Below are 26,402 nucleotides of genomic sequence, written 5' to 3' on the forward strand. Positions count from 1 at the left end.
ATTGTGTAACAGGAGAATTGTATCCTGCAGCAAGATGTAGTACAGAATAAATGAAATTTAGAACAAAACTTTGTCACTCTTCAGGATTGTATTGTGTGCAACAATTATATTCCCAATTGGATTGCAAACTGTGAGGGAAGGTGTGGTGTTTTCTATTCATGAGCTCCTTACAGTTATCATTGCAATAATACCTATGCATATCATTTAAAAGAAAATGAAGATATTTAGACAAATACAGGGTGGGACACAGTTGTGAGTATGCAAAATATAGTTTATTCTTATATTGTTCTTTATTACTTATTGTATTATTTTCCATACGAACAACTGTAAACCTACTTTTGCCCCACCCTGTATATACTAGATGGTGAAATGCTTTGGAAGTTTGTCATTTGTTTCTCAAAAACATATTTAAAGCATAGAATAAGCATGGGGGTATGGTGAGGTGGGAGAGGCAAAGAAAGAGAGGAAGAGAGGGCAGGGGGAGAGAGAGATTTAGTTATTTAAAATTTCCAAGTAGTTTCAAGTTCTGAAACCTTTTTCCCCAGTTCTATAATAATATGTATCACCCCCCTTCTTATTAGGTGATAAATTTTTGTCAAAAAGCAATAGTTCTCTCAATTACCATATTGCTATCTTCAGTAGATAACATTTCCCTCTAGTTCAAACCTATAGCTGTAGCTGTAGGCAACAGCTTGACAATTGAAACAGTTGTACAGGTTTTGCCTTTTGGCAGGAAATCACTTTAAGGGTCTGCTTATGGTCTTAATATTTTCCCATCATCAATGTAAAGCAAACCAACCAAGAGTCCAAGTAACCCAGAAGCATCATACTTGATTAGTGTAGACTCATGCTGATAATCAACAGATTTCTTTAGTATCTATATCCCATTAGATGCTCCAGGGCAGGAGGCCTTGTAAGGCACAGATGGCAACCAGAAAGTTGACTTGCTGCTTTGAAATGATTGTCTCCCATCCAGATTTACCATTTTGAACAGCCCCTTCTTTGATTCTCAGTGTCTACTGGTAATTGCCTATCAGCTCCAGAGCTCACTATGCCCTAGCATTCTGCCTTTCAGCTGAGAGAAGGACCTGTTTGTTGCTTTCTCGTGAATAATCGGGTCTAATACCTCAGTCCTTACCTTTCTGCTTATGCTCAATCCCTGAATGCAGCCTGATGCAGCAACACTGTTTAGAGGATTTATCATTGTATTTGGTATTTTTATTGATTATGCTACTACAGTTTTCCACATTTTTTATAACTCAGTGGGGTAATAAGATAAAGATAAACAATAACAAAATATTTGACTACTCAACATCCTCTACCTTTAATCACACACTAAGTCTTATCAATTCCATTTTGAAATGCTTCTGTCTTCTATTCACATCCTTACATCCTTACTTTCCTTACATCCTTACTCTCCATCCTTACTTTCACTGCCTTAACTCTAAGTTCTGGGATTTCATGCCTGGCATTTTGCAATAGGCTTTTCATCTGATTCCTCTTCTTTCTCTCTTTTTAAAATCTGCAGCCTCTCCTCCCACCAGTGCGTTTTCCACATTGCTGCCAAGTTATCTTTCTAGAATACAGAGCTAAACTGTTTACTCCCTAACAGACTCTCTACGGTTCCACTTCCTATAGCTGGTAGTACCTGGTAATAGATTCCAGATGGGCTGCAAGGACTCAGAAACTGTATGCAACATTTGGGCTTATGTGTGTTATTATCATACTTCTGGAAAGAGGATTCATAGCTTTTGTCAGATTCTTCAAAAAAGATTAAGAACCATTGGGTACAGGATACAGTCCAAATTATCAGTGTGTCATACAATACCCTTCCTAACATTCTAGACTAATTTCTGCTGCTGCTGATCACATATGTCCTCTACACTCCAGTGACTGGGCACTGCTCAGTAAAACAGGCTGCATGAAATTCTGTTCCTGATTCTGCTATTGCCTAGGTTTCCCTCCTCTCTATCATGCACATTCTTTACTTTCTTTATCTTGTGTACTCCTGCTTTAAAATGTAACTCCAAAGTCATGTAGTGAAACATTTTCTAATCTCCGGGTAGATCAATCATTGCCTCTGCTGTGTATTTTGACCATATTGCTAGGACTTTATACACATGGCTGTTTTAGAATTGGTCAGTCACTGTACTGTAGTTGCTTGTTTACACTTCTATCCCAGGAGTGGACTATGTTTCTTAGGGGCCACAACAAAGATGTACTCAGGGCCTTATAGACCACTGGAAATGTAGTTGGTCTCAGTGCATATTCATTGAATAAATAATTAACACAAGGTGGGCTAGGGCAAGTTGTAGCTGAGTGTCTAACTCATAATGGCTGTCAGCTGTCACTCTCGAGAGTTCATATACATTCAGATTCTCTAAAGACAGGAAGGGGAATAAAAAGCTGCAGATGAGTTTCAGCCAAGATGGAGGTAGAGGTAGAAACCCTTCGTGTCCTCGCACAACCAAAAGGAGGATAACGACCAGACTAAAATCAATAAACAACCAAAAGCACCAGAAAATCAAACTGCATGGAACTCTGACAACCAAGAAATTAAAGAAAAAAATCAACCAGTACAACCAAACTAGTAAGTCGGACTTTGAGGGCTGACTCAGAAAAACCTCAATGAGGCAGCTGACGGGCGGGGCTGTGAGGGAGGGGCTGACTTAAGGGGAAAACTGAGACTCAGAGCTGACTTTGGGCTAAGGCTGGGGCTGCGGCAGTGGGAGTTTCTCCCAGTCTGACACGAGAGTTCATTGAAAAGTGCACTAGAGATCAGTAGGCAAAGGGTACTTCTCCCTCTCTGGCCCTGAATCACGGGCAGCGCTGCGCAGTGAAGCAAGGAGGGTTCTCCCCACCCTCCCAACCATGAATATTTAAGGACCTGACCCTTACAATTTATCAGCTGTGCCCAGACAAAGAAATATGGCCCAAATGAAAGAACAGAGCAAAATCTCAGAACTAAGCAATGAGGAAATTGCCAACCTATCTGATGGAGAATTTAAAGCCCTGGTAATCAAAATGCTCACAGAACTGATTGAGCTAGGTCAAAACAATGAAAGAACAAATGAAAGATATCCAAAATGAAATAAAACAAAATATTCAGGGAACCAGCAGTGACAGGAAGGAAACCAGGACAAAAAGCGATGATTCAGAATGAAAAGAAGAAACAAACATCAAACTGGATCAGAATGAAGAAATGAGAATCCAAAAAAATGAAGAGAGGCTGAGGATTCTCTGGGACAACCTGAAACATTCCAATGTCCAAATTATCGGGGTGCCAGAAGGAGAAGAACAAGAGCAAGAAATTGAAAATTTATTTGAACAAATAATGAAGGAGAACTTCCCTAATCTGGCAAAGGAAATAGACTTCCAGGAAGTCCAGGAAGCTCAGAGAGTCCCAAAGAAGTTGGACCCAAGGAGGAACACGCCAAGGCACATCATAATTACATTAGCTAAGATTAAAATGAAGGAGAGAATCCTAGAAGCAGCAAGAGATAAGGAGACAGTTACCTACAAAGGAGTTCCCATAAGACTGTCAGCTGATTTTTCAAAAGAGACCTTGCAGGTAAGAAGGGGCTGTTCGAAGTCATGAAAGGCAAGGACCTACATCCAAGATTAATCTATTCAGCAAAGCTTTCATTTGGAATGAAAGGGCAGATAAAGTGCTTGCCACATAAGGTCAAGTTAAATGGGTTCATCATCACCAAGCCATTATTATATGAAATGTTAAAGGGACTTATCTAAGAAAAAGAAGATAAAAAATATGAACAGTAAAATGACAGCAAACTCACAACTATCAACAAATGAACCTAAAAGAAAAGAAGAACAATGAAAACAAAAACTAAGCAAACAACCAGAACAGGAACAGAATCAGAGAAATGGACATCACATGGAGGAAGTTCAGTGGGGAGGGGGAAGGGAGGAATAACAGGGGAAAGGTACAGGGAAGAAGAAGCATAATTAGTAGGCATAAAGTAGATGTGAGATAAAAAATGGTACAGGAAACAGAAGACTTAGCGAACTTATATGTACAACCCATGGACATCAGCTAACACAGGGGATGCGGGAGGGTTGGGGATGCAGGGTGGAGGGGGGATAGAAAGGGGAAAAACAGGGAAAACTGTAATAGCATAATCAATAAAAATACTTTTAAAAAGCTGTTGATAAGGGACTAGAAGAGAAAAAATCAGATGCATAAAATAAAAATATCAGATTTCTGCTTATTCACATGTTGTTTTATTCCAACTTTAAATCTGCTCAAATATTTAAAACTGAAAGATGATTCTTAACCTGTCACATCTTGCCTTAATCTAGCCTAACCCAAGTCCTAGATGTCGATCTGCCAAAGAGCCCTCAGCACTGAGTAAACAATAGTCCTGCAGCTCTTGGGAAGCATGCTTTGTGGAGATGCGTGTGCTGCAATTAGAGGGGAATGAGGATAAGCTGGTGAGGGAGCCCTGACTTAAAGGCATAGGCCACTACCAATAAAAAGTGAATAATATTTATCCAATCATATTTCTATGAGTGCAAAAATAAGTATAGGACCGATAATCATAGATTACAGAAAAATTTAATGTTGAGCAGAATTATTTAGGAAAAAAATGCCTTGATACAAGCAAGTTTTGACACAGGTTTGAAAGTAAGTGTTCTGGACTGGGCAGAATATATTTTCATTAGATTCTACGTACAAATAAATCTAAAAAATCAAATCATAGTGCTCTGATGTTTAAAAGAATTAACAGAGGCAAAATACTGACACAAGCCCAGAAGACAGGGATAATGTGGATTTCAGCTTCACACCCCTAACGTTGAACACAGGGCTTGTTCAGTGAATGCTTAGTGTTTAACTGATTTTTTTTGTATTTTATTTTTAAAATGTTTAGGAGAATGGACACGGATCACATTGATGGCAAAAATTTCTAAAAAGTGGCACAGGCTGGGGACCCGACTTGGCCGTTATGGAACTTGAGGCCACTCAATTCTCTGTACCTCAGTTCAGCCACTTCTATAGGAAGGAGCTTGGGCCTGGTCTTTTCCTAAGGTATCTTTAGCCAGAAAAATGTCTACGGCTGGACTCTAAATTACCTTATTTCATTAGCATATTGCCACATCAATTTCTAATCTGTAAAATGAGAAATGAACATTTGCTTGATTTAACTCATAGGGTTGCTGTAACGATTATTTTAAAAATAAAAGTGCTGAAATATGAAAGGACTGACCAGTACAATTGCGAAATGAAATTCAAGGAGAGACGATTCTCAAGTAAAGAAAAGTAATTCTTGAAACAAAGACTCTCTAATGGGACTCCTTTTCTTTACTAATACAACTGCCAGCATCCACAAACTGTCAAATCCTAGGGACTTATGAATAAAAAAAAAGAAATGCTAAATTATACTGTCTTTTTTATTGATACATATGTACTATTTGATTCTTTGAAAGTCAGTGAATATGTATAAGCAAAAGTTTACTAAATAATAAATAAAAGTTCTCTTTATGTAATGGTTTTCAATTTCTATATTGGCTTACTTCCTATCCAAGTGTTCATAAAGAATGTTTTTGTCTTATGATGTTTCTACTCATAGGTATATCAATAATTTTCACAACATCATTTCTTTTGTAGTAAAACAGAACTTCTGCTATTATGGTTCTTTACTGGTAAAGCTTGCAGTGGTTATTGTTAAAAATATTCAGATTTCCAGATATATTTTGAAACTATTATGTACTTTGTCAGTAGCAATTGAGGGCCAGTTGCTTTGGTAGTGTTGTAACTACAGAGATCAGAGATCTGTAACTACAGAGGTAAGAATTCTGTAAATTATTTTTTATTTCGCAAATAAAACAGCCTACATTTTTTCTTTACTATTGTGCAGCATAGATCGTAGTGTAGGTTCCTTATTTCAAAACTCTGCATAAAAGACTCTGGTTTTCTAAAACAACTGGTCTTTCTTGGCAAGTTATAATTTTTCATCATTACCATAAATAGTACAGGTCTACTTGTATTGAGATGGGAAATAATATTGGTGATTAGACACGTATACGCCAGTCAAGTTGATGAAAAGTATTCATATTTTTGACCTTGCTAAATTTCCTGTACTGTTAGCATTTAAAATCATAACTGAAAAAATATCATTCAGTATTTTACATATGGGAAGTAATACCATGTTCCATTCATTTGTAAATTAAACGACAATGTCAAAGAGCCATTAGCAAAACCACTTATTAAGTGTTCATTAGCATGTGAAATATAATTATTGTGATCTTTGTGGGCCCTTTTCTGACTCAGTGCTTGATAAAGTAGAAGCAAATACTGTTTCTCTCAGAATTAATAAAACTTAATTTTTGCTTTCAATGTGTAAGCATTTTGAGTCTGTCACCTTTTTGGTTTTAGCAAGAAAGAAATCTTTTTTTTCTTCCAGAATCACTTAATATTTAATGGTAGAAATAATATTTCTGTGCATCGAATCAACCATGTTTTACAATGGTGAGAGTAATTTGACTGATATTTAAATTAATGAAATAGTCACTGACATGCTTCAGGAATGAGTGAAAATGAATCTTGGCCACAGACATCAGGATTGCGGAAGCTCACCATAGGCATCTCTTGTCCAGCCTGTTTTGTAATAAGCGGAGAAAGTGAAGGTGCTAAATCATGGTTTACTGCTCCATTTGCCTCACAGCCCTCTGTCTCCGGTGCTGGGCCTCAGAAATCAATTTCACACTCGGCTGCTATCAGCATTCTTTGAGCTGTCGAGAAGAAAGCACTTTCTCCTCTTTTTATTAAGACCAAGGCCACTTTTATCTCACAGCTCCCACTCTGTGCTTTCCTGCCTTTACTTTCCACTGTATCAGTGGTGAGAGTTAAACTGTCTCCTGCCTCCTTCCCTTTCAATTCTAAACTTCTTGAAAGGCTAATCCACATCTACCGCACCCACTTCCTTAATGCCCCCAAATTCCTCAACGCTTTGCAGTCTGGTTTTGCCCTTCCACTTGAATGACACAGCTCCTCTGAAATTCACCAGGACCCTGGAATTCACCACATCCTATGACCTTTCCTCAGGCTTTGCTGTGGGATATGCTGCCCTGGCTCCTCTGGCTGTGACTACTGGTCTGTTCCGCCTTGTCTTACTCATTCTGACTAGAAAATTCTGGGATCTCAAAATTCCATCCTTGGGCTCCTACTCCTCTCTTCTGTCCTGTTTTCTTACCTACTTCCCCCTCACTTGAACTCTTCTCCTTGTAGATGATACACAAAAATACCTCTACCCCACTCTCCAGGCTTCCATTTCCACTCACCTGAGTGGCTTGTTTTAGTTCCCTCAACTCAACATGTGTGAGACATGTCTCAATGTTTGGGTCCCCAACCCTTTAGCAGTCCCCACTTTGACATAGTTATATAAACACTTCTAGAAAAGTGTTTCCCCTCCCTCCAACCGTTCTGTCCTCCACCTCACCCCATGCCATCCATCCACACATACATACCCAGACCTGTACTAGATACTCTATTTTACTTCTGCAACGTTTTTGTTTTCTGTTCCCTCTCTTCCATCCCATCTGCTGCCCTAAATAGAACTCTTAGCGTCACCTACATGATACAAAACTGGTGTCCCCCATGCTTCCAGTTCTGGCCAGGTCAGTTGCTCTGTGGCTCAGCTCTCAGTGCCGCCAAACAGCTATAAATGAGGTTGGGCTTGTGCTCTGGGATAGGGCCTTGAGTTGCAGCTGAGGGGCTAGTCCTTGAGTAGGCTGATAGCTGAAGCCAAAGAAGGCTTTGGAGCAGGGCATGATATAATTCGAGTTTTACAGTTTTCAAAGTATTTGCACATATTCATTTGATCCTCATAATATCCCTATGAGACACAGCAGGTTTATGGGCATTTCAGAAAAAAGGGACCAGTAAGTAATGTGGCTGTAAAAAAGACAAGAGAAAAATTGGTCTTACAACCACTTTCCCAACAGATAAGAGGAATTTAGAATCTCTTTATGACTAATTAAGTCAGTGGGATAAGGATGGATACGAGTAAGTCACTCATCTGGATGGGAATTAAACACGGCCGTTTTAGGAAAACGGGGAAATAAGGCCAAATATTTAATCTGACACAATCGCCACCCAAAAAAGAACAGAAAAGATTAGATGACTGGTATATGCAGAAGACTGGACATTTACAGAGTAACTGTTTTGTTTTATTTTGTTTCTTCAAATCAGGCTCAGAAAGGTTCTAATTTCTATCTTGTAGAAAATGTGCATGGTTTCTATTTTTGAATAAAAAGTTCATACTCTTAAATGCCTGGTAGATTACACCTCAGATTACATTACATACTATTAACTGGAAGAGTTCTGGGATGCTTTGTGAATGCTACCTAACCAACAATATAATCATCTTCACATTATGCATTATAATCCTCCCTCCCTTTTATCTCTGTCTCTTCTCTCTGTCTCTCACACACACACACACACACACACTTAAAATTTAGAAAGTGCATTAATACCAGTATATGAGTATTAGAACTGGTATACTAATATTTCTATTTTAAGAAAAAAGGATTCCTTTTGTTGTTGTTGTTGAGGTGGGAAGTGTTATATAAATCATCTTCAAAGATGAGAGAAATCCCTAACAGGTTGAGAGGTGTTTAGAATCTTTTAAATAGTCAATGAAATCAGTTCTTATCAACTGTGGCTACGTCCTCAAATTACCTGGGAACTCAAGGAAAATCGCCAATGTCTGGCCTCTCTTGTGGGAGGGAGGTTGGTGGCTGCCCAGACATTTTCAGTGCCAAGTTCTAAAAGGTGACTTTGATGCAGAGGACAGTTAGAATCCCAAATTAGACAATGGTTATGAGTGAATTCACTGGCTGATTTTCTAAAACCAGCCTTTATCTGTTTTAGAATCCCTGATTTCAATGGCTCTGGACCTGCCCTACCACCACCCAAATTAAAAGGAAATCCCAGTTTTTCTCCCAGCCCCTTTCTTTGAGATTGTATGGGAGACATCAGTGACAAGACAAAGCTATCAGCTGCCTTGAATCTGGGAAAAGATAACAGATTGGTTTCTGGGAATGAGATAGAGGAATTTAGGCTGTCGGAGGGGGAGTAATAACTGTTGATGTTTATTGGGCACTTGCTATGTGTGTGAGCTATTGTGTTAAGTATGTTGCATGACTCGTTTTATTAAATTTCACAATAATCCTTTGAGGTAGATGCTATTATTGGTCCCTGGTTTGCAGACAAGGAAACTGAGACACGGAAAGTTTACACTGCAAGAGCCAGGATTTGAGTCCAGGCAGTCTGGCTCAAGAGTTCCTACTCTTAACAACCACATCAGGAACGTTCTCAACCTGGTGTATATCAGAATCACCTGGAGAGCTAATAAAATGCACAGGGGCCCTGGCTTGTTGATGTAGGAGGAGCCTGGGCCTTTATAATTTTAACAAGTTCTCAGCTGATCCTGATACTGACCAAAAATAGGGAACTACTGCATTACACTACACGAGATGGGCAAAGTTGGCTTATAGTTGTTCATATGGAAAATAATATGATGAATAAATAATAATACAAGAATAAACTCTGTTTTGTGAACTCACAACTGTAAACTTACTTTTGCCAACCCCTGTAGTGCTTATAAATAAGAAAGCTTACACACACACACACACACACACACACACAAAAGGAGGTCCTAGGCAAGCAGGATTTGACCTGGGTATGGCACAGACCAAACAAAAGGCAAGTAAGCTCAATGTACAAATTTGAAATGTTGCAGATTGGCAAACAAAGGCAGAAACCATTTGCATCATCAAATGGTGAATGGATGGAAGGAGGGAGGAGATAAGTCCATAAATCATCTTTCTGCAGCTGAATCTCAAGCCTACCTGTGCTCTCATTGGTCAGCTATGGAAAAGACCCTGACAGTATTTCATAGAATCCAAGATGCCTTAGAATGAAGTCACGTTATTTTATGTACCACGAAGAATAACAAAAGCCACCCATTAAACTGCAACCTGCTATCAATTATAAGATGTGGCCAAGTTTCTAATATAAGAAAAAAATTGTGTATCTTAGGATCGATGAAATACGGTACAAGCAGTGAACTCTAATGAACTTGGTTCTGAAACTGTGGAAATCACTCAGCACATTGGGGAGGCTCCTGCTGACAGAGTCCAAATAACACAGTTCCAACAACATGGAAAAAAAAGTCTGTACTGCATATTTTAATATGATTTGTTTGCTAAGAAAATTGAATACACGTACACTAAAAGCAGAGGAATTTATACCGCCCTTTAGGTTTTGGTACTCAGATTTCTTATCTGTAAAATGGGTTGTGGTAAGGCTTATCTGAGGTAACATCAATAAATAAATGGCTCAGTACTTGGCACATAGTAGGAGACTGAAAATCACAGTTTTTTCCCCTTCACTAAGTCTGAAGAGATTTTTATGTTGTGTGCAGTTAATTTGGGAGAAGAAGGAAGGAAAGTTAAAGTGGTAGGTGTCCAAAATTAGAATGAAAGTCAGAAGGACCATATGATTTCAAACATAAATACCTGTTTGATGCTGTTCCAAAGCAAACATACTTTATGAGGTGAGGCCAAGCTATAATCAATTTTGTACTAATGCTAAGTAAAGAGCTACGTGCACACTGGAGACTATTCATAATTAGGAGATGAAGAAACTATATACCCACAGGATTCCAATGCCTGATTAAAAATCTGATGCCTAAGCATTTGGATTCATAAATGAAAAAAAATTAAATGCTTTAAAATGTAACATTTAACTCACACTTTCTTTAGTAAAACTTGTGGCTTATTTTGGGAGTCACATTATATTTTTAATATAAAATAATAAATTTATGGGTTTTAGATATGGCTTGATTACTTCTGAAGACCACAATTAATATTTGGTCAGGAAAGATAACTTAAATTTAGGCCCTTAATGCTGCATCTTTTATTGGAGTTTCAGCTGCTTTCAAAGGGAACTTCACATGTGGAGCCCATATTAGATAATGTGGAGCACTGCGAGAATTAGGGCAAAGATACTCGCTGGCTTCCCACGGAAAGATTCCTAACTGTGACATGAATCTGAAGAGCTGACTAGGGCATTGCTGCATTGAGAAAACAGATAGATAAATAAATAACCACAGGAAAATACTGCATTCTCTGATTACAATAACACCCCAGATCCAAAAATGACTCCATGTAATAGGCTTTGTGTTACATGAAGGTGATAAAGCCTTGAAAAGGCACAAGGAAACCCTTTTGAAATAGCCACTATAGGTTAAGTCACACAGTGTGGCAATCTCTTTGGAAGGGTTGGGCCTGTATTAACTCTTTCCTGAGAGATGGACAGAAAGTTTTTAACTTTTTAGGATGTTGATAAATGTGCTGCTCCAGAAGGCCTGCCATAATGGGGGGTGGGGAATTCTCTGACTGTGGGTCACAATTTTGAGCAGGGGAGCCTTCAATAAGTATATTCACTTGATCACACATTTATTCAGCAAACATCTGAGCACCTACTCAGTGGAAGGCTGCAGGTTGAATGCTAAGCAGTGGGACCTAAAGAGCCCAGCACACAGCCAGTGTTCTAAGAGTCTCTGAGGCTGCAAGATGTAGCATGAAGGAATTTTTCCTGCAAAGGACTTTGTATCCATATATGTGGATGCTCTGCCTTGTCTCACCAGGAGAGGACCAATAATCTCCTAACTGGCCTTCTAGTCTTGGGCCTCTCCACCCCATGTGGTAACCATAGCAATCTTTCTAAAACACAGACTTGGGTTAAAGCCCCTGGGCATGGCATGCAAGGCTCCTGCCAATGGGAGTTACTCAGTGCTCCGTGAACTCACCTTCCTTGCCTTCCTCCGTGCCTCTGCCCATGCAGGTGCCTCTGCCAGGAAGGTCCCCTTTCCCTCTCGTCTGCCTGGTGAACTTCCATTGATCCTATAAGGCTCACTGTAGATGTCCCTACTTTCATGTTACCTTCTGTGACCCACCTCAAAGCTAAGCTATTCTGTGCCTACCCCAGAGCCTGAGACTGCAGACAATACAAGCCAGCTTCCCTCTCCTGGGCCATTCCTTGTATTCCTGCACACGGTATTTCCTCCACTCAGTTTCTGTCTATATTACCTTTTAGAACTTTGTTTGGAATCTGTGAGCCTCCGGGGTGGTTTGACTGTGTTTTGCCTAGCTTTGTGTTCCAATGTAAGTGTCTGGCACAGAGCAGCCCAGTCCATGACAAAGTTTTCACTGACGTAAAGAGGAAATAAAGAGGAAAATAAGGAAACAGGTTATTTTTCCTAAAGCTAGACATGTTGAGTTAGATTTTCTTCAGAAATTACATACTTGAAACTTTTGGCTTCCTCATATAACCTTTCATTTGCAGCAGTAAAACAAAATGGCAGAGTTGGGAATCAGAATTGACCTCTGCCTAAGTTCAAATCTGCACTCTGCCACTGCTAGCTGATTGACCTGAAGCATGTGATATAACCTTTTTGTGCCTCAGTTTCCTCATCTGTACAATGAGGAAAATAATTATAACTACTCCATAGGGTTGTTTTGAGAATTAGATAATTTAATATATGTAGAGTGCATCTCACACTGAAGCAAACACCCTCTATAACATTAACTATTATTTCATTCATAAAACTATGGTGAGAGAAGTTTATCTTACTCCTTCCGGGTAGAAAAATTAGAAACTTTTTGTTTCCCATAGTTCCTACCTACTTGCAAACATATCTTTATTTACTTTTGCAATATTAATTGTCTATGAAATTCAAGACTGGGAATCACTGCTTTCAATTATCTAGAACTCTAAAGTGAACATAAACCACTAAATAGGTTGCTCAAAATCAAGATCCTGGAGTCGATAGCCAGATAGTTTCACCAATATGAGACCCAGCAGTCCTTGAACTTAGCAAGGTGGAACTTCTGGGGGTAGGAATGCCTGCCGTGATTAAGGCAGGCTGGGGCTGGTGACAGAGGCATGGCAGAGGTGTTGAAAAACCAGAGCCCCTCCTAGCAGAGAGCTGAGAACATGCTGATGGTCATCAGGATGATGCTGAAGAAATTGTAAAGGTCCTCCCTACTAATGGCTTCTACAGAGCTAGCTAAGCCTTTTAAGGAAAACCCTGCCTTCACTAGTGTTCTATATGCCACTGAGGCCTTTTTTTCTCTTGAATGAGGGGCCGGTCTAAAGATTTCACTACTTAAGCATAGTCCTGCATGGAGAAGACAGGTGTTTATGTATCAAATAAACACAGAGACAAAGTAATATGCTCACTAAGCTTAGCTTTTAGTATTACTAAAAAAGAGGATTCCAGGGGAAAAAAATAGCATAACTCGAGTGACCTTAAATATAAATCTTTAGAGTTTTAGAGTTTTTCTAACACATTCTTTCTTGAATCACTATAAATAACGAATAATGTGTCTATTTCTTTAGGCAGAGACCCCCTTACATCAGCAATAGTTAAGTATACAGTCTGAAGAAAATAATATCATGACAGCAACATGAAACCAATGGAACGTACTAGCCAATTAATTCCTGCCTCCTCACCTCCCTGTCCCAAGTGCTTTCTGATATTAAAGGTAGAAAAGACCCATCTTTAGAACCATGTCTGTTTTATTCAACACAGTATACCCAGTACTTAGCACAGTCCCTCACACATAGCAGACTCTCAATAAATACGCTGTTTCGCACAGGTGGAAGGAAGGGAACACTTCCCGGAGACCTATTTGGTGCAATGTCCTGTATGAAGTTATTGTCACACATACAGGTTGGCTAAAAAGTTCATTTAGTTTTTTTATTTCTTGTAAAATAAAAGAAACATTATTCATTTTCACCAATAACTTTATTGATTCAGATATTTTGAGTATGTTGGCTATCTCCCACTATTGACTTCCAGTGGGTAGAGGCCAGGGCTGCTGCTAAACATCTTTCAATGCATAAGACAGCCCCACAGCAAAGAATTATTTGGCCAAAATGTCAACAGCACCAAGAAACTTCACAAACCTCTTTTGACACATTTGATCAGTCACAGCACCTTCTTCATATACTGCACAAATCATTTATTGTGTTTCAATTGCATTTTTACCTCTCTTGAAATATTAAAGTACAATACACCAAAAATGTTGTGTATTTTCTTCCACCTTTAATATTAAAATGGTTGCACAAAAATTCACCAATTTTGGTAAGTTTTTTTTAAGTGCATAATAATATGACAGCTGTCACAGTATAATCTAACAGCATCGTTTCATAAGAAGTTAGAAACAACTAAGTACTACTAGAGCCATCATATGGTAAAAACTAAATGAACTTTTTGGCCAACCCAATACATTACCAAAAATTTTTGTAATTTTCATTGATATGGAAAGCAAGAGAAATGAAGTTTATTGATATGACACAAGTCTAGCATGAAAGACAAGCTTTACAGTATTCAGTCTCCCATTCTTGCCTCATCACCCTGAGGTTTGTAAGCCAACAATTGTCCTTGAGTTCTAACTCCGGGTGATTTTTCATCAGCTTTATTGGTCCCTTGGTCCCTTGGTTGCTTCTGCATGTGGCATTTCAACATTTCAACCTTTTTCCTCCAAAGCTGGCTCCCTTGGCTCTTACATAAAGGGCCTTAGAGTCTACCCAGTATAATAGAGAATAAACTCTTTCTCAAAGGAGTATGGACTCAAAGGAGACAGATCCAGCTTCCAGGATTGGGATCCTACTTTTTAGGTGTTCCTGGCAAATATGTCTCAAGTCTCTTTGCATGCATTCATATTTTAAATTTAGTTATCTGCAAATTTAAAGGGCTGGAATAGGCAATTAATTTACTTATTCAACTTTTTGCCTGGTGCTGGAGATATAAAGATATCCAAGACAAAATAAAACCAAACTCCTGCCTTCAAAGCTATCATAGTTCATTGAGGTCTTATTTTATGCTACCTCAAAAATTCCTTTTAATTTTACAACATTGCAAATCTATATCTTGGGATCCCAAATGTCAATTAAACTAACAATAAAGGTAATTTCAAGCCATGTTTGTTATGTCAGACAGCAACAAGCCCCAAAGTAAGAGTGTGTGGCACATGAGGGAAATTATATTGGATCTCAATGACCAATGGTTACAAATAACAACTATAATGAAAAAACAGACTGCTTCTAAAATCTTTCCTTTAAATCTCACTTTAGCACCTGAACAGTAGGAGTGCTTATTGTTTCCATGACTCTCTTTTCAGTTCTGGTTCTATTGGTGAAGTACAATATTGAACAATATTCTGGCAGACATTAAATGGTGACTGAGATTATAGGCGGCAACACAGGCGGAGAAACCGGACACCCTACTGCACCTTACTACGAGAACAAAGTAAGGTGTATTTATTTTATTGTACAGTTTGAACTTATTATAGGTTGCTCATAATTTCCTGTCTCATTTCTTCAGGACTCTTGGAATTTATGCCAGGATGTCTTAGGTTATCACACTCCTTCCCTCCTTTGTCCCAGCATTTATGCCAACAGACTGAATTGACTTAGAGAAAGTCCCCGGACAAAAATCAATGGGGAAAATACCCAAAGCTTTAGCTGAAGAATGGCAGAAGCTTTGGGAAAAAATCTGAAAAAGCAATGAAGATGAAAATGGAAACTCTGTGAAAATTAATGTAGTGTAGAATTGGCGAACATACCACTTATTTCTTTAAACAAATAGAAGAAAGAACCCGCTTATGAGGTGCACCCAAATAATTCACAGGTGGTGAAACTATTAGAGTCCTGCAATTTCTTGCCTCAGAAGTGGAATAAATCTCCTGTATTAAAAATGGCGTATGCTCATATGTGTGATTTTCCTACTATTTCCTCTCTTTCCACTATCCCCCTTTCCATGGACAAGGCCTTGTGGGGTTTATTGTAATTAATTGGTTTTTAATAAGAACTTTAGAGAAACATCTAGGAAAGAAGGGAGATGCAACCTACTATAGTAATCATGCTTGCAGAAATATAATTTCAAATGGAATATGCTTTTTTTTTCATGGCTCAGTTATTACAAAGAAAGAACAATGTAGTAGAAACTACCTTAGATTGAAGCTTGCCGGTGTGGCACTCCAGTGAGAAGGGGGCAGATGGGGACCCTAGATATTGATCACACACAGTAAATAACAATTCTCGCAATGATAAGAATTTGCTTTGAGATAATTTTCCTAAATAATTTATCTTAACTAAGAAATCATTCTAGTGTGTTATGTTGCACAAATTGATATTCTGAACTATGAAAATTGAGAAAAATTTAATGTTTGAAGCCAGATACTGATGGATAATATCCACAAAAATAACACATTAATAATCTGTGGGAAGCCATAATTCGCATTTACATGTAGATAAGAGAATTAAACAGCTAGAATCTGCACCCATGCAGATAGTTACTAGAAGGGGCATTTTGTTGAACAATTGAAAATAGTAGCCATCACAGAACTATTCTTTTCAGAATAGTTTTCTGAAACATCTAAAAAATAACTCTGACAACACAGTGTGCAATTAACCACCAAACTCCTCATTGTAAAGACTATTCCTTAATCTATCTTCCATGGATCCTGGCTCTGTGTTGGGTATACTACTGGTGATAGATAAATGATTTTTACATGAATTAAAGTAATCATTTGAAGTTTTGTAGTACTTGGAAGTTTACAAAACACTTCGACATTGAATGCTGCATTTGCCTCTCATGGCATCCTGGAGAGTCAGGTGGGATGAGTGACAGTGCATGGATATGGAGACAGAAGTGGGAGTGAGTTATGTGACTGGGCCACTACCATAGAGCTGGACTCAGTGGTATAGCCCAGATGGTTACACATTAAAACTAGTGCCACTTTCATGACCTCCTAGAAAAATGTATCAAAGACAGTTTGAGACTAGGTATACTCAAGAAGTCCATTTTACTTCATTTGCTGCTGTGTGAAACATTTGTCTTGTTTGGTTGTAAGGGTCTGTTTCCTTCTCTATCACTTGTTTACTCCTTTAGTTTCTGACATCTGCCTCTGGAAATGCATGAAGGTTGTGCCTCAGTGTCTGTGTCTTGGTATTTTTTTCTTCGCCTGTCCCTTAGGTCTCTATGGTTCTGTATCCTTGACCAGGTTGGTGGTATGTCCTGCTCTCCTCCAGGAGATTAGACTTGAACTGTTCACCATAAGTCCTGCCTCTCTTGGTCCCTTTCCTCATTTCTTACTGCTCCACTCACTCCTGGATCTTATGTTTTAAAACAAATGGATGTGAACCCATTTTCCTATTTTTCCTGCAGTACTGGCACATACCCCCAAGTACTTAGCATGTTCTAGGTCTGTGATAAGTTGCAAACCACAAAGATTAAACCACCATTAGGATAATATGGCATCTCTTATTTCAATTTTCCCATATAATAAATGGAAAGTAGTATCAGTACTGCTTTATCAGTGAGTACTAGCATGCTTGTTATCTAAATTGGAAGTATATGTTATTTGAAAAGATTTGCAGTTTAACAAATAACACCTTCCTGCAAGTCTCAGTGTTTTAGCAACAACAAATGTTGATTTCTTGCTTGTGGTAAAATGCATGCTCACAAATGTAACTCGGTGAGAGATGCAGTGTGGGGCTCTGGTCCATGTAGTCATTCAGGGACTGAGGCGTTCCATTTGGTGACTTTGCCATTCCCTAAGGTCTTGAAGTTCTTTGCTGGATTCTCTGAATCCAGCAGGCAGAAAAAGAGAGGGTGCTTTGTGCAAAGAGGATTATGTGAGAGATATCAGGCCTAGAAGTACAATGTTTCGCTTCTACCTATAATCCGCTGACTAGACTCACTCATATTGCTGCATCCACTCACAGGGAAGCCTGGTAAATACCATTTATCTTTGTGCTGAGTAGTGAAAAGAAATGAGTTTTTGTGATTCCATTGCACTATCTCTGATAAAATGAGAGTTTATAACTAACTTCCAGTTCTATAAAACTGTGGCTAATGTAAATATCATTTTTTTCTTGAGGATCCATTTTATAAAAGAAAAAATAGTTGAGAACTAAATAAATTAAAAAATATATGAAATGTGAAAAATTTATTCTAATTAAAAACAGCAAAAGGGATTGTTGTTCAAGTGTTGTTCATTGTGTGGATGGATGTTTGAGAGAGAGAAACAAAATAGCTGTCTTCTCTTCGAAATTTATTAGGATTATTGAGTTGGTCTTATCAACATCCGAGTTCGCGGAATGCCTCATATGTGAAATACATGTTCACATTTTCCCTTGTTACATGTGCTTTATCTTCTTTTTACCTTCTCTTGCCAAGTTATTCTTATTCATCCCTTTATTCATTCATTAAAAAATTATTGAGATCTAATTACCAGGTATTCTGAGAGAAGTGGAACAAGTCATTCCTTCTGTTGTCACCCATAACTTTGTGGGGTAGACAGACATGTGAGGACAGTCTGAGGAGCACAGTGACAGAGACAAATACAAGGAAGCACAGGGATTGGATGAAGTTACAATTGAAAATATCATAGAGATATAGTTAAGTACTCATGCCTCTGAAAAACAATTATTAAATGCTAACTGTATGTAGCTATATATTATTGGTGGAATTTGGGGTGGGGTAGTCAAGCAGAGAAATTACAATATTTCTTTTAATGAAGGTTAAATATTTAATGAGATAAGATATATTTCTATGACTGAAATATAGGAAAACATTCGAACTGATTAATAAATACTGAGCTTCTGGAAATACAACAAATAAAAAGTCAGAGGTCATTGTTGGCTGCAGGCTGCTATCATTGGGGCATCTTTGTGACATGGCCAGAAAACCTCTACTTGCCCTACATGCCAGGTACTCTAGTTAGCAAAGTCCCAGGGAGGGGAAACCAGAACAGTTAAGCTTTATTCACTGCAGGTTTTACTCTTAAAGTTGGGGAATTCGGGAGACACAGTCATTTATTTTTGAGCTCATGGAAAGAAGGGGTTGATAGCGACAGCTTCCCCCAATTAGCGGGCAGGCTCCCTACACAGCTGTGCTGGCCTATTTCAGTTAGGATCCTTTAGGACTGATGTCACCCTGGTATGCCAGTCCTACATCGCTCATGAGCCAGTACCGCCAATCAAGCCCAAATCCAACCACATGGTATGGTCGTTATGATGTAGACAGAAAATGACATGAACTTGTCTCATTCTGGTGAAAACACAAAGTTTGAAGCCAGCTCTCTAGAAGAAGTTAGTAAAAATGACAAGACTGTAAAACTTAGACACATTTTCCTGTGATTATCTCAACTCATGATGAGTCAAGGAATGTTCCCACTTAAAAAAAAAAAAGAAAGAAAAGAAAAGAAAGGCTATACTTTTTACACTATGCATAGGTCATTTTTGAGTCACCTGGCTCATGAGAACACAAGATCCAGTAGAATATGCATAACGAAGAAAGAGTAGAATGGAACTTAAATAATTAGGTGTGAGAAACTTAGACCAGGAACCTGAAATAGACAAATTTAAAGCAGAGCTGTCACTTGACCAGAGAAACCAGACTCGATGTGTGAAGCTAGAAAACACCAAATACATGGAGAATTAGAGAACTGTGTGATGGTCTCCATAAGTTCTTTCTTCTCTTAATTTAATTCACAAACAGTTATGGTGCCTGTGTGTATGAGCCATTCTACTAGATGTTGCTGAAAATGCAGAAATTCACAGGAAACTGTATTTTTTTTCTGAAAAAGTTTTAAATTATATTTTGATTAAGTCATAATAAAGGGGAGAACCAAAATACCAGATCACATCTTATCTAAACATAAACCCTGTACAAAGTGCAAAAAGATAACTGGGTTAAAAAAAGTAATACAGCTCTGGCTGGTGTGGCTCAGTGGACTGACTGCTGGCCTGCAAACCAGAGGGTTGTGGGTTCGATTCCCAGTCAGGGCAAAAGCCTGGTTGCATGGGGAGAGGCAACCACACATTGATGTTTCTCTCCCTCTCTTTAAAAAAGAAAAGAAAAAAAATGAGTACAAAGTACAGAGTTTAACCACACTTCACTGATTAAAACTATACAAATCAAATCTCCTTTCATGTAGTTATAAGGATATAATAATGAACTTTGTGCAACTACTAAGTTTGAGTAACAGCTTACCCCATGATATGCTAGAGAACTATTTTCTGGTTTATTAACATATTGATAAAAATGAATCAACATGTATTAACACTCACTGAAATGCACAAATGCATTCATATATTCATTCTCTCACTTTCTCTGAAAAGTCTTCAATATCCATGTAGTCTTTCAAGGAAAAAAATTCCTGGTGTAACAGGATTCTTTTGTAGTTCACTAGTGACCACTATTGGACATACTTCTCTCAACTTATATAAAGCAATAGCACTGGCTCACATGAAAATAATAACGGAGGCCAGATAATGGTCCTGAACAGACTGAAACACTAAAAACAGGAGCCTGAGAAAACAAAAATGCAGCTGACCATGTCTAGACAAGAAACTGCACAAAAGCATGAAGAAAATAATGTTAAAAGAAATACCTCACTATGTTTTGCAGATTTATGTAAAGGGATCCTTAAGTTTGATTTAAAGACAATCTAGGCATGATAATAAACAAAAGATGCAGAATGAACACTTAGAAAAAGGTGCTTGTGCGTACACACACGTGCATACACACATGCACACATGCAAACACTCACTCTCACTGGGGCAGGCCACAGTCTGCTGTAAATAAGGGATTTAACATTCATTCCACAGGCTAATGGTGCTTCTCTCCATCCAAGACAGATCCACTTAGATAATAGTGGAGGAGATTGCCAGAGTGACTGAAGGGAATGGGCTATTGTGTTTGACTAGTTTCCATGTATAAATTAGTGCAGAGAAGAAAAAGAAATTCAACAGAAAAACACATGTACTTTATTATAATTCCAAGTGTTACTCTTGCAACTTCCACAATAGCAAGAGAAAGAGCTTAAAACCACTTAAAAGAAACAAAAAGCAAATGCAAATTTGATGAAATGCCTTTCTGACAAGAAGTGATTTGACTTTAAATTTGGATGGACACATATGTCAATGGCTGGTCATGGTTTCTGCAACATTCCTTTTGAGCTAAACAATTGGGACAAAAAAGGGAGAATGAAATAGGGCAGCGGGGTGGGAAGATGTGGACAGTGGGGTTATGTGGCTTGATTTGACCTGAATATCAGGGTGAAAATCTCTTGATCAGTACCACTGTCCTAGGTGTCCAGAATAAAAATAAAGTCTCTGATGTGAGCTTTACATAAAAATAAGGGTCGTAGCTTAAAACAGATACAAAAGACAAAGGGACCTTATTTTCCTCAGGAATAATGCTCCAAATAAAAAGGACTTTGGTGAACAACACTTGGTATTTGCACACACTCACGAGCCAAGTCACATACAGACGATTCAGCTGTCAGTGATAGGAAGGTTGTTTTGAAGTTGCAACTGGCTTGCCACTAAACAAACAGGATGTTTTCCAATTAAATTAAAGAGATCTTTCAAAATTGCTTAAATTAATTATAGAGTAGACAGACTCTTATAATGTGTAAAAGAATTAAAGAAAAAACAAGTCAAACAGTTCAATTTCTCTATCTAAACTGAAGTTTCAAGGGTGGCAGAAGAGACAGAGAAGGAGGGAGAGAGAGAAGCATTGATACAAGAGAAAAACATCGGTTAGTTGCATGTTGTAGGCTCCCAGACCAGGAATTGAACCTGCAACCTAGGTATGTGCCCTGACCAGAAATTGAAGCGACAGCCTTTTGGCGTATAAGACAATACTCCAACCAACTGAGCCACCCTGGCCAAGGCACATTCTAGTTCTAAGTCAACTACTGAACAGACTGAAGGTTGCTGTCTCTCAGGTCAGTAATTTAATTTTGGCTACAAAGCTAAAGTGGCAGTTAATGAGCAAGTGTAACAATTACCTATAATATGTACACATCTTTAAGGGCCAAGATGATGCAAAAAGCCTAAATATCTCACAGTCCACAGACCAACCTATGCCATTATTTCCATCATTGCTAAGTATTTTATAATCACAGTGCAAAGCAGACAAGTTATTTTCTTTCCATTATGTGTTTGATTTGGGGGCTTGAATATAAGCTTAGTATTTCCTTATCTGTAAAATGGGTTTAAAAATGTCTTATTTGCAAGGTTATCATGCGGATTATTTATAATGCTTTTCAAACAACTGGCCTTGAGTTTGGTCCTTCAGGACACCCAGCACGTGGCGGGTGTTATCAGTGCTGTTATCATGCTGCACAAGACTGGTGTCTGGGCACTCACCAACTAGTTCTCTCACTTTTCTAGCATAACACGACTCTCAGAATCCCTGTTCATCTAAATACAGGTATGAGACAAACCTGGGCTTCATTTCATTTTATCCTCAATACAATTATTGTAATTTAAACAAAATATGTTTTATGTTTTAAATCTGAAATGTCTCATTATGTGCTCAAATACACATATGAAGAGTCAACATATCAAAGAGGGATGTGATGCATTTACCAAATGGGTAACAACACAACCCATTCCCGAATGGGAAAGTTTTTCCAAAGTAAAATGAGATCATACTTCATATGGAAGATAGCAAAAAAGTAATGTGCACTGGCAATTTGCTTTATGATACAATTAGATGGGAAAATAATACACAGTTTTTAAAATCATAAAGAAAAAAAGACGAGGCAACCTAATGGTCTGTATATAAGTAACACGTCCCATATGGAAAAAATGAGGCACCTTTCATAAATTGCTTGCTTCAGTAGTCATAAAGCACACCTAAACATTCTACTTTTTATATTCCTCTGAGCAACTAAAACTCACAGTCCATTCATGCCTAAAATTCAGTTTGCCTTTAAATTTTCAAGAAAACTTAAAAATACATTTCTTTATTTACAGCATTTGCAATGTAGCATTATGATTTCTTGGCTACAGTGATGCAAATAAGTGGAAATGTATAAAATAGTTAATCACTGTCTGATTACTCTATTTGATGAATCTTCCTGGAGTTTTTCAATTTGTACCAAATGGCTTACTTCCCTCCTTCATAATTATAGTGCAGATCAAATTTGCCAAAGTGTAATCAGAACAAAACATTCCTTCACTATCGACTAATCAATGCAACCTATATATTTGTTGCATTTTTCCCTTGTCCCCTTCTTGCCTTGTTGCCTTCCGAGGAAGTGCTGGCATGCCACAAATGTGACAGGGAGAGCTACAATCACGTTTGTTTGGAATCAGCGTGTGCAAGTTTTGGAATCAAACCTTCAGATGAGGTTTACTAAGCTGCCTGCCCAGAACACTCTGGTTTAAAAAATGTGCATTGCTATTAATATTTTGAGTGTAGATTTTTTTGGACAGTAAATGTTCATTTTCTGCCCATAAAACCAAGTATGAGTCACAATGGAACATTTACTTCGAGTCAAAAATGCAGTGTGTGCTGATGTTTAAGAGCAGAGCATCTTATCACTGTGACTATGGAAAGCAGCCATACAGAAAGTCAGCATTTTCTTCTTCTTCAAAAGCAGATCTGAGATCAAAGACCATAATCCTCAATTCATAAATACCAGCATTAACTTGTATCCATAGATGACTTGCAGTAATTATGAGCTATAATCCGGGTTGGCTGCAAAAAGGCTCTCATTCCCTCTTTTACCTGGTTCCGTAGCACATGTTCACAGAGGGAGAAGAATTCTTAAAAGGCAGTGGGGGAAAGCCCCTCACAGCCTATCCTTCAAAAAATTCCAGGAATCACAGTGGGTGAGTTTGATTTGAGGATGCCTGTCACCCAAATGCCAAGCATACACACCACCATTTATACAGTCCCCAGCTCAGAAACTCTGTGCAGTCTATCCCAAAGTTCATGTCTCGATATTATTATAGACCTCTAACTAATTCCACAAAGTCTGGCAGACTTCATTTTGCTTGGGAAGTTGGGATTAAAGTTCTGAACGAATTTTTTAAATCATGTAGGCTTATTTTACTTGGAGTTTGAAGATAAAGATACACCCCACACACATACACAGCACCCCAACAGCACCCAGACTAAATGGCAATAGCAATGTATAGAAAGGAAAAGGCATTTACCAGGAGCAGGAAAGCCAGAAAGAGGAGCGGTGTGCCAGGAGTTGCCCGACGGCAGCATTCCATGCTTGGATCCTTGCCGGAATCCGAATCGGACACTGAATAAACTGCTAAGTGCTCCTCTGCCTGCTGTCACATCCAGTCCTGGTGCTAACACTCCAGCCCTGCCTATCAGCTTCCATCAGCCCCGCTCACATTTCCTGACTAGGGGTGGGTGGGTAGGTGGATGGGTGGGGGGTAAGCTGAATGGAATCTCTCTCCGAGCAGGCAGCCAGCCAATCAGGCTCCTGCTAATCAGACATGCTGAATAACAAAGCCAGAGGGACAGAGAAAGTGTAACAGTGCGAGCAAAAAAAAAAAAAAAAAAAAAGGGGGGGGGGGGACGAAAAAGAAAGGAGACCAGAGCACGCAGCAGAGCGAGAAGAGAAATGCAAAAGATGCAGAATTGCAAGAGATGAAACCAAGCCCTGTGCTATTAACTAACCTGGTTAGTTCTTTGTGAGATCCTTCTCTTTGCCATTTACGTGTGCTGATGCCTGTTGCTTTGTAAAGTACAGTAGCTCCCTGTGACTCTGTATTGTTCCATTCAGGAGAGAAACTTAATCCCTGTCAATATATAACATATGCCATAAAGGGAAAGAATCACAGACAAAACCTGACTTAATGTGCCCTTTAAATGTGTTCTGTACAACTGCTTTATTCCTCTTCCATAAAGTTGCTCTTTATTTTCCCCCTTGACTTGGAAAAGGGAGACTATATAAATTTTTGAAAGTTACTCACTAAACCTGAATAGGGGCATAAGTTAGTTTGTATATTAATGGCTTGATCTGTAAGAAAGGGAAGTCGATTCTTTCAAAAGTGACAATTTAAGACATCCAAGGTTTACTAAGGCTAAATGCACAATTAGACATTTAGATCCACTAGTTTTAAAAGAAGCCCTTAACAAAGATCTGGGATGAGTGGCACTGAAAATTGGGGTTGAGGAACAGCCTGGTTTTGACACATTGCCAACTCTCAAGTATCTGCTTTAGTGAGAGGAGAGGAAAAAAAGGGTGAATTAAATCCTCACTTAATCCCCCAACCTTTTAACGGATAGTTTCAGCCTCCTTCTTCATGGACTTTATCAGAGCTGCTACACTGCAGCAGAAAAGGCTGAAGTGAGTTTTACCTCCGTTTTCCTTCCACTGCTGCCAGAGAGCTGGATGCAAAGATGACCTTCCAGGTCCGGCCCAGCCCTGGAGGAAGTGCTAATGAGCAGTGAAACGATGGCAAGGCCAAGAGAAGGTCAGGAAGCTTCTGAGTCAGATTGACCCACCAGCAAGCAAAAATTTCATTCTACCGGAGGAGGATTTAATTCCAGTATTAGAAAAGTGTCAAGCGTCCAACAAAGACATCTTTCCCCTTATCTGCTAAGGAAATCGTTGAGTATTTGAAAGAATGAAATAGCAAACTTGGTCTTACATTTCCATAGGTATGTCACCAGGAAGGTTTTCCTTTATAGGTCTCCTGATAGCCAAGAAACAGATATGGTTGAGGTAGAAGACACTTAGAATTAATGTTCTTTCCTTTCATTAAAAAATACCAACAAGAGGCATGAAACACACAAATATGGAAAACCTGACGAAGCCGTAAAGGCATGTGAATACAGGCAGGTCTGCCTATATACGTATCTGCCGTGCTCCTTTTCAAAAAGGTGAAGAAAAGCAGGTTGTTCAACTTCAGGTTACTTTCTTCATATGGCATAGCAATTAAGACAGAAGAGCTTTAAAATTCCCATTTTAAACCTGTGAGGAAAATCAAGAGCATACAAATATCCAGCTTTTGCTCACCTAGAAAAGTAGATAGTACAAATCCGTAACAGAAGGCATGTTCTTAAAGCATGCATTTCTCTTTCACAGAGATTCTTTTAGTAAATCTCTCCAAAACTACCTAATGCTCATAAACTAAAGAGTGTTCATGATTATCTGTGAAAATGCTTGACTGGTGTTATCTGAAACCTTTATCATATTAAAAATGATTTGATTGAAATAAACCCTCATTTATGCTATATATCTCCCTTTTACACATTGGAGCTTTCTGCTACAGGGTTTTTTTCCTTCTATCAGAGTCATTAACTAAACAGTTTCAACTAGTTCTGTAAAAACATGGAATATTTAGTCTAACACCACTTTCTCCTTCTACACACATAAATTTCATGCGTTAGGTAGGTCAAAAAGGAAGAACAGATGCTGGAGAAACAATAATGGTAAAAATGGTGATGACACAATACCATTTGTAGAAGACCAGAGAAAAAAGGTTGGTAAGAGGATAACTGGTAGCCACTTGTATGGTAGTCTAGGTTCCTTCC

The 26,402-nt window shown here is 38.5% G+C and overlaps 1 protein-coding gene across 3 annotated transcripts in view; it reads right to left on the reverse strand.

Moving 5' to 3' along the window:
- Positions 1 to 26,402, reverse strand: part of ADAMTSL1 (ADAMTS like 1) — a 907,410-nt gene that overhangs the window by 388,603 nt on the left and 492,405 nt on the right. Inside the window, exon 1 of one of the 3 annotated variants that reach the window (XM_028519737.2) lies at positions 24,059 to 24,400. The exons of the other annotated variants lie outside the window; for them this stretch is intronic. Within the exon in view, the coding sequence (XP_028375538.1) occupies positions 24,059 to 24,121 (63 nt within the window). The 5' untranslated portion in view covers positions 24,122 to 24,400. Of the gene's footprint in view, positions 1 to 24,058; positions 24,401 to 26,402 lie in introns of those variants that run through there. 3 annotated transcript variants of the gene reach the window in all.

This window comes from Phyllostomus discolor, chromosome 3 (assembly GCF_004126475.2).
Source record: "Phyllostomus discolor isolate MPI-MPIP mPhyDis1 chromosome 3, mPhyDis1.pri.v3, whole genome shotgun sequence".
Lineage (NCBI taxonomy): Eukaryota > Metazoa > Chordata > Mammalia > Chiroptera > Phyllostomidae > Phyllostomus > Phyllostomus discolor.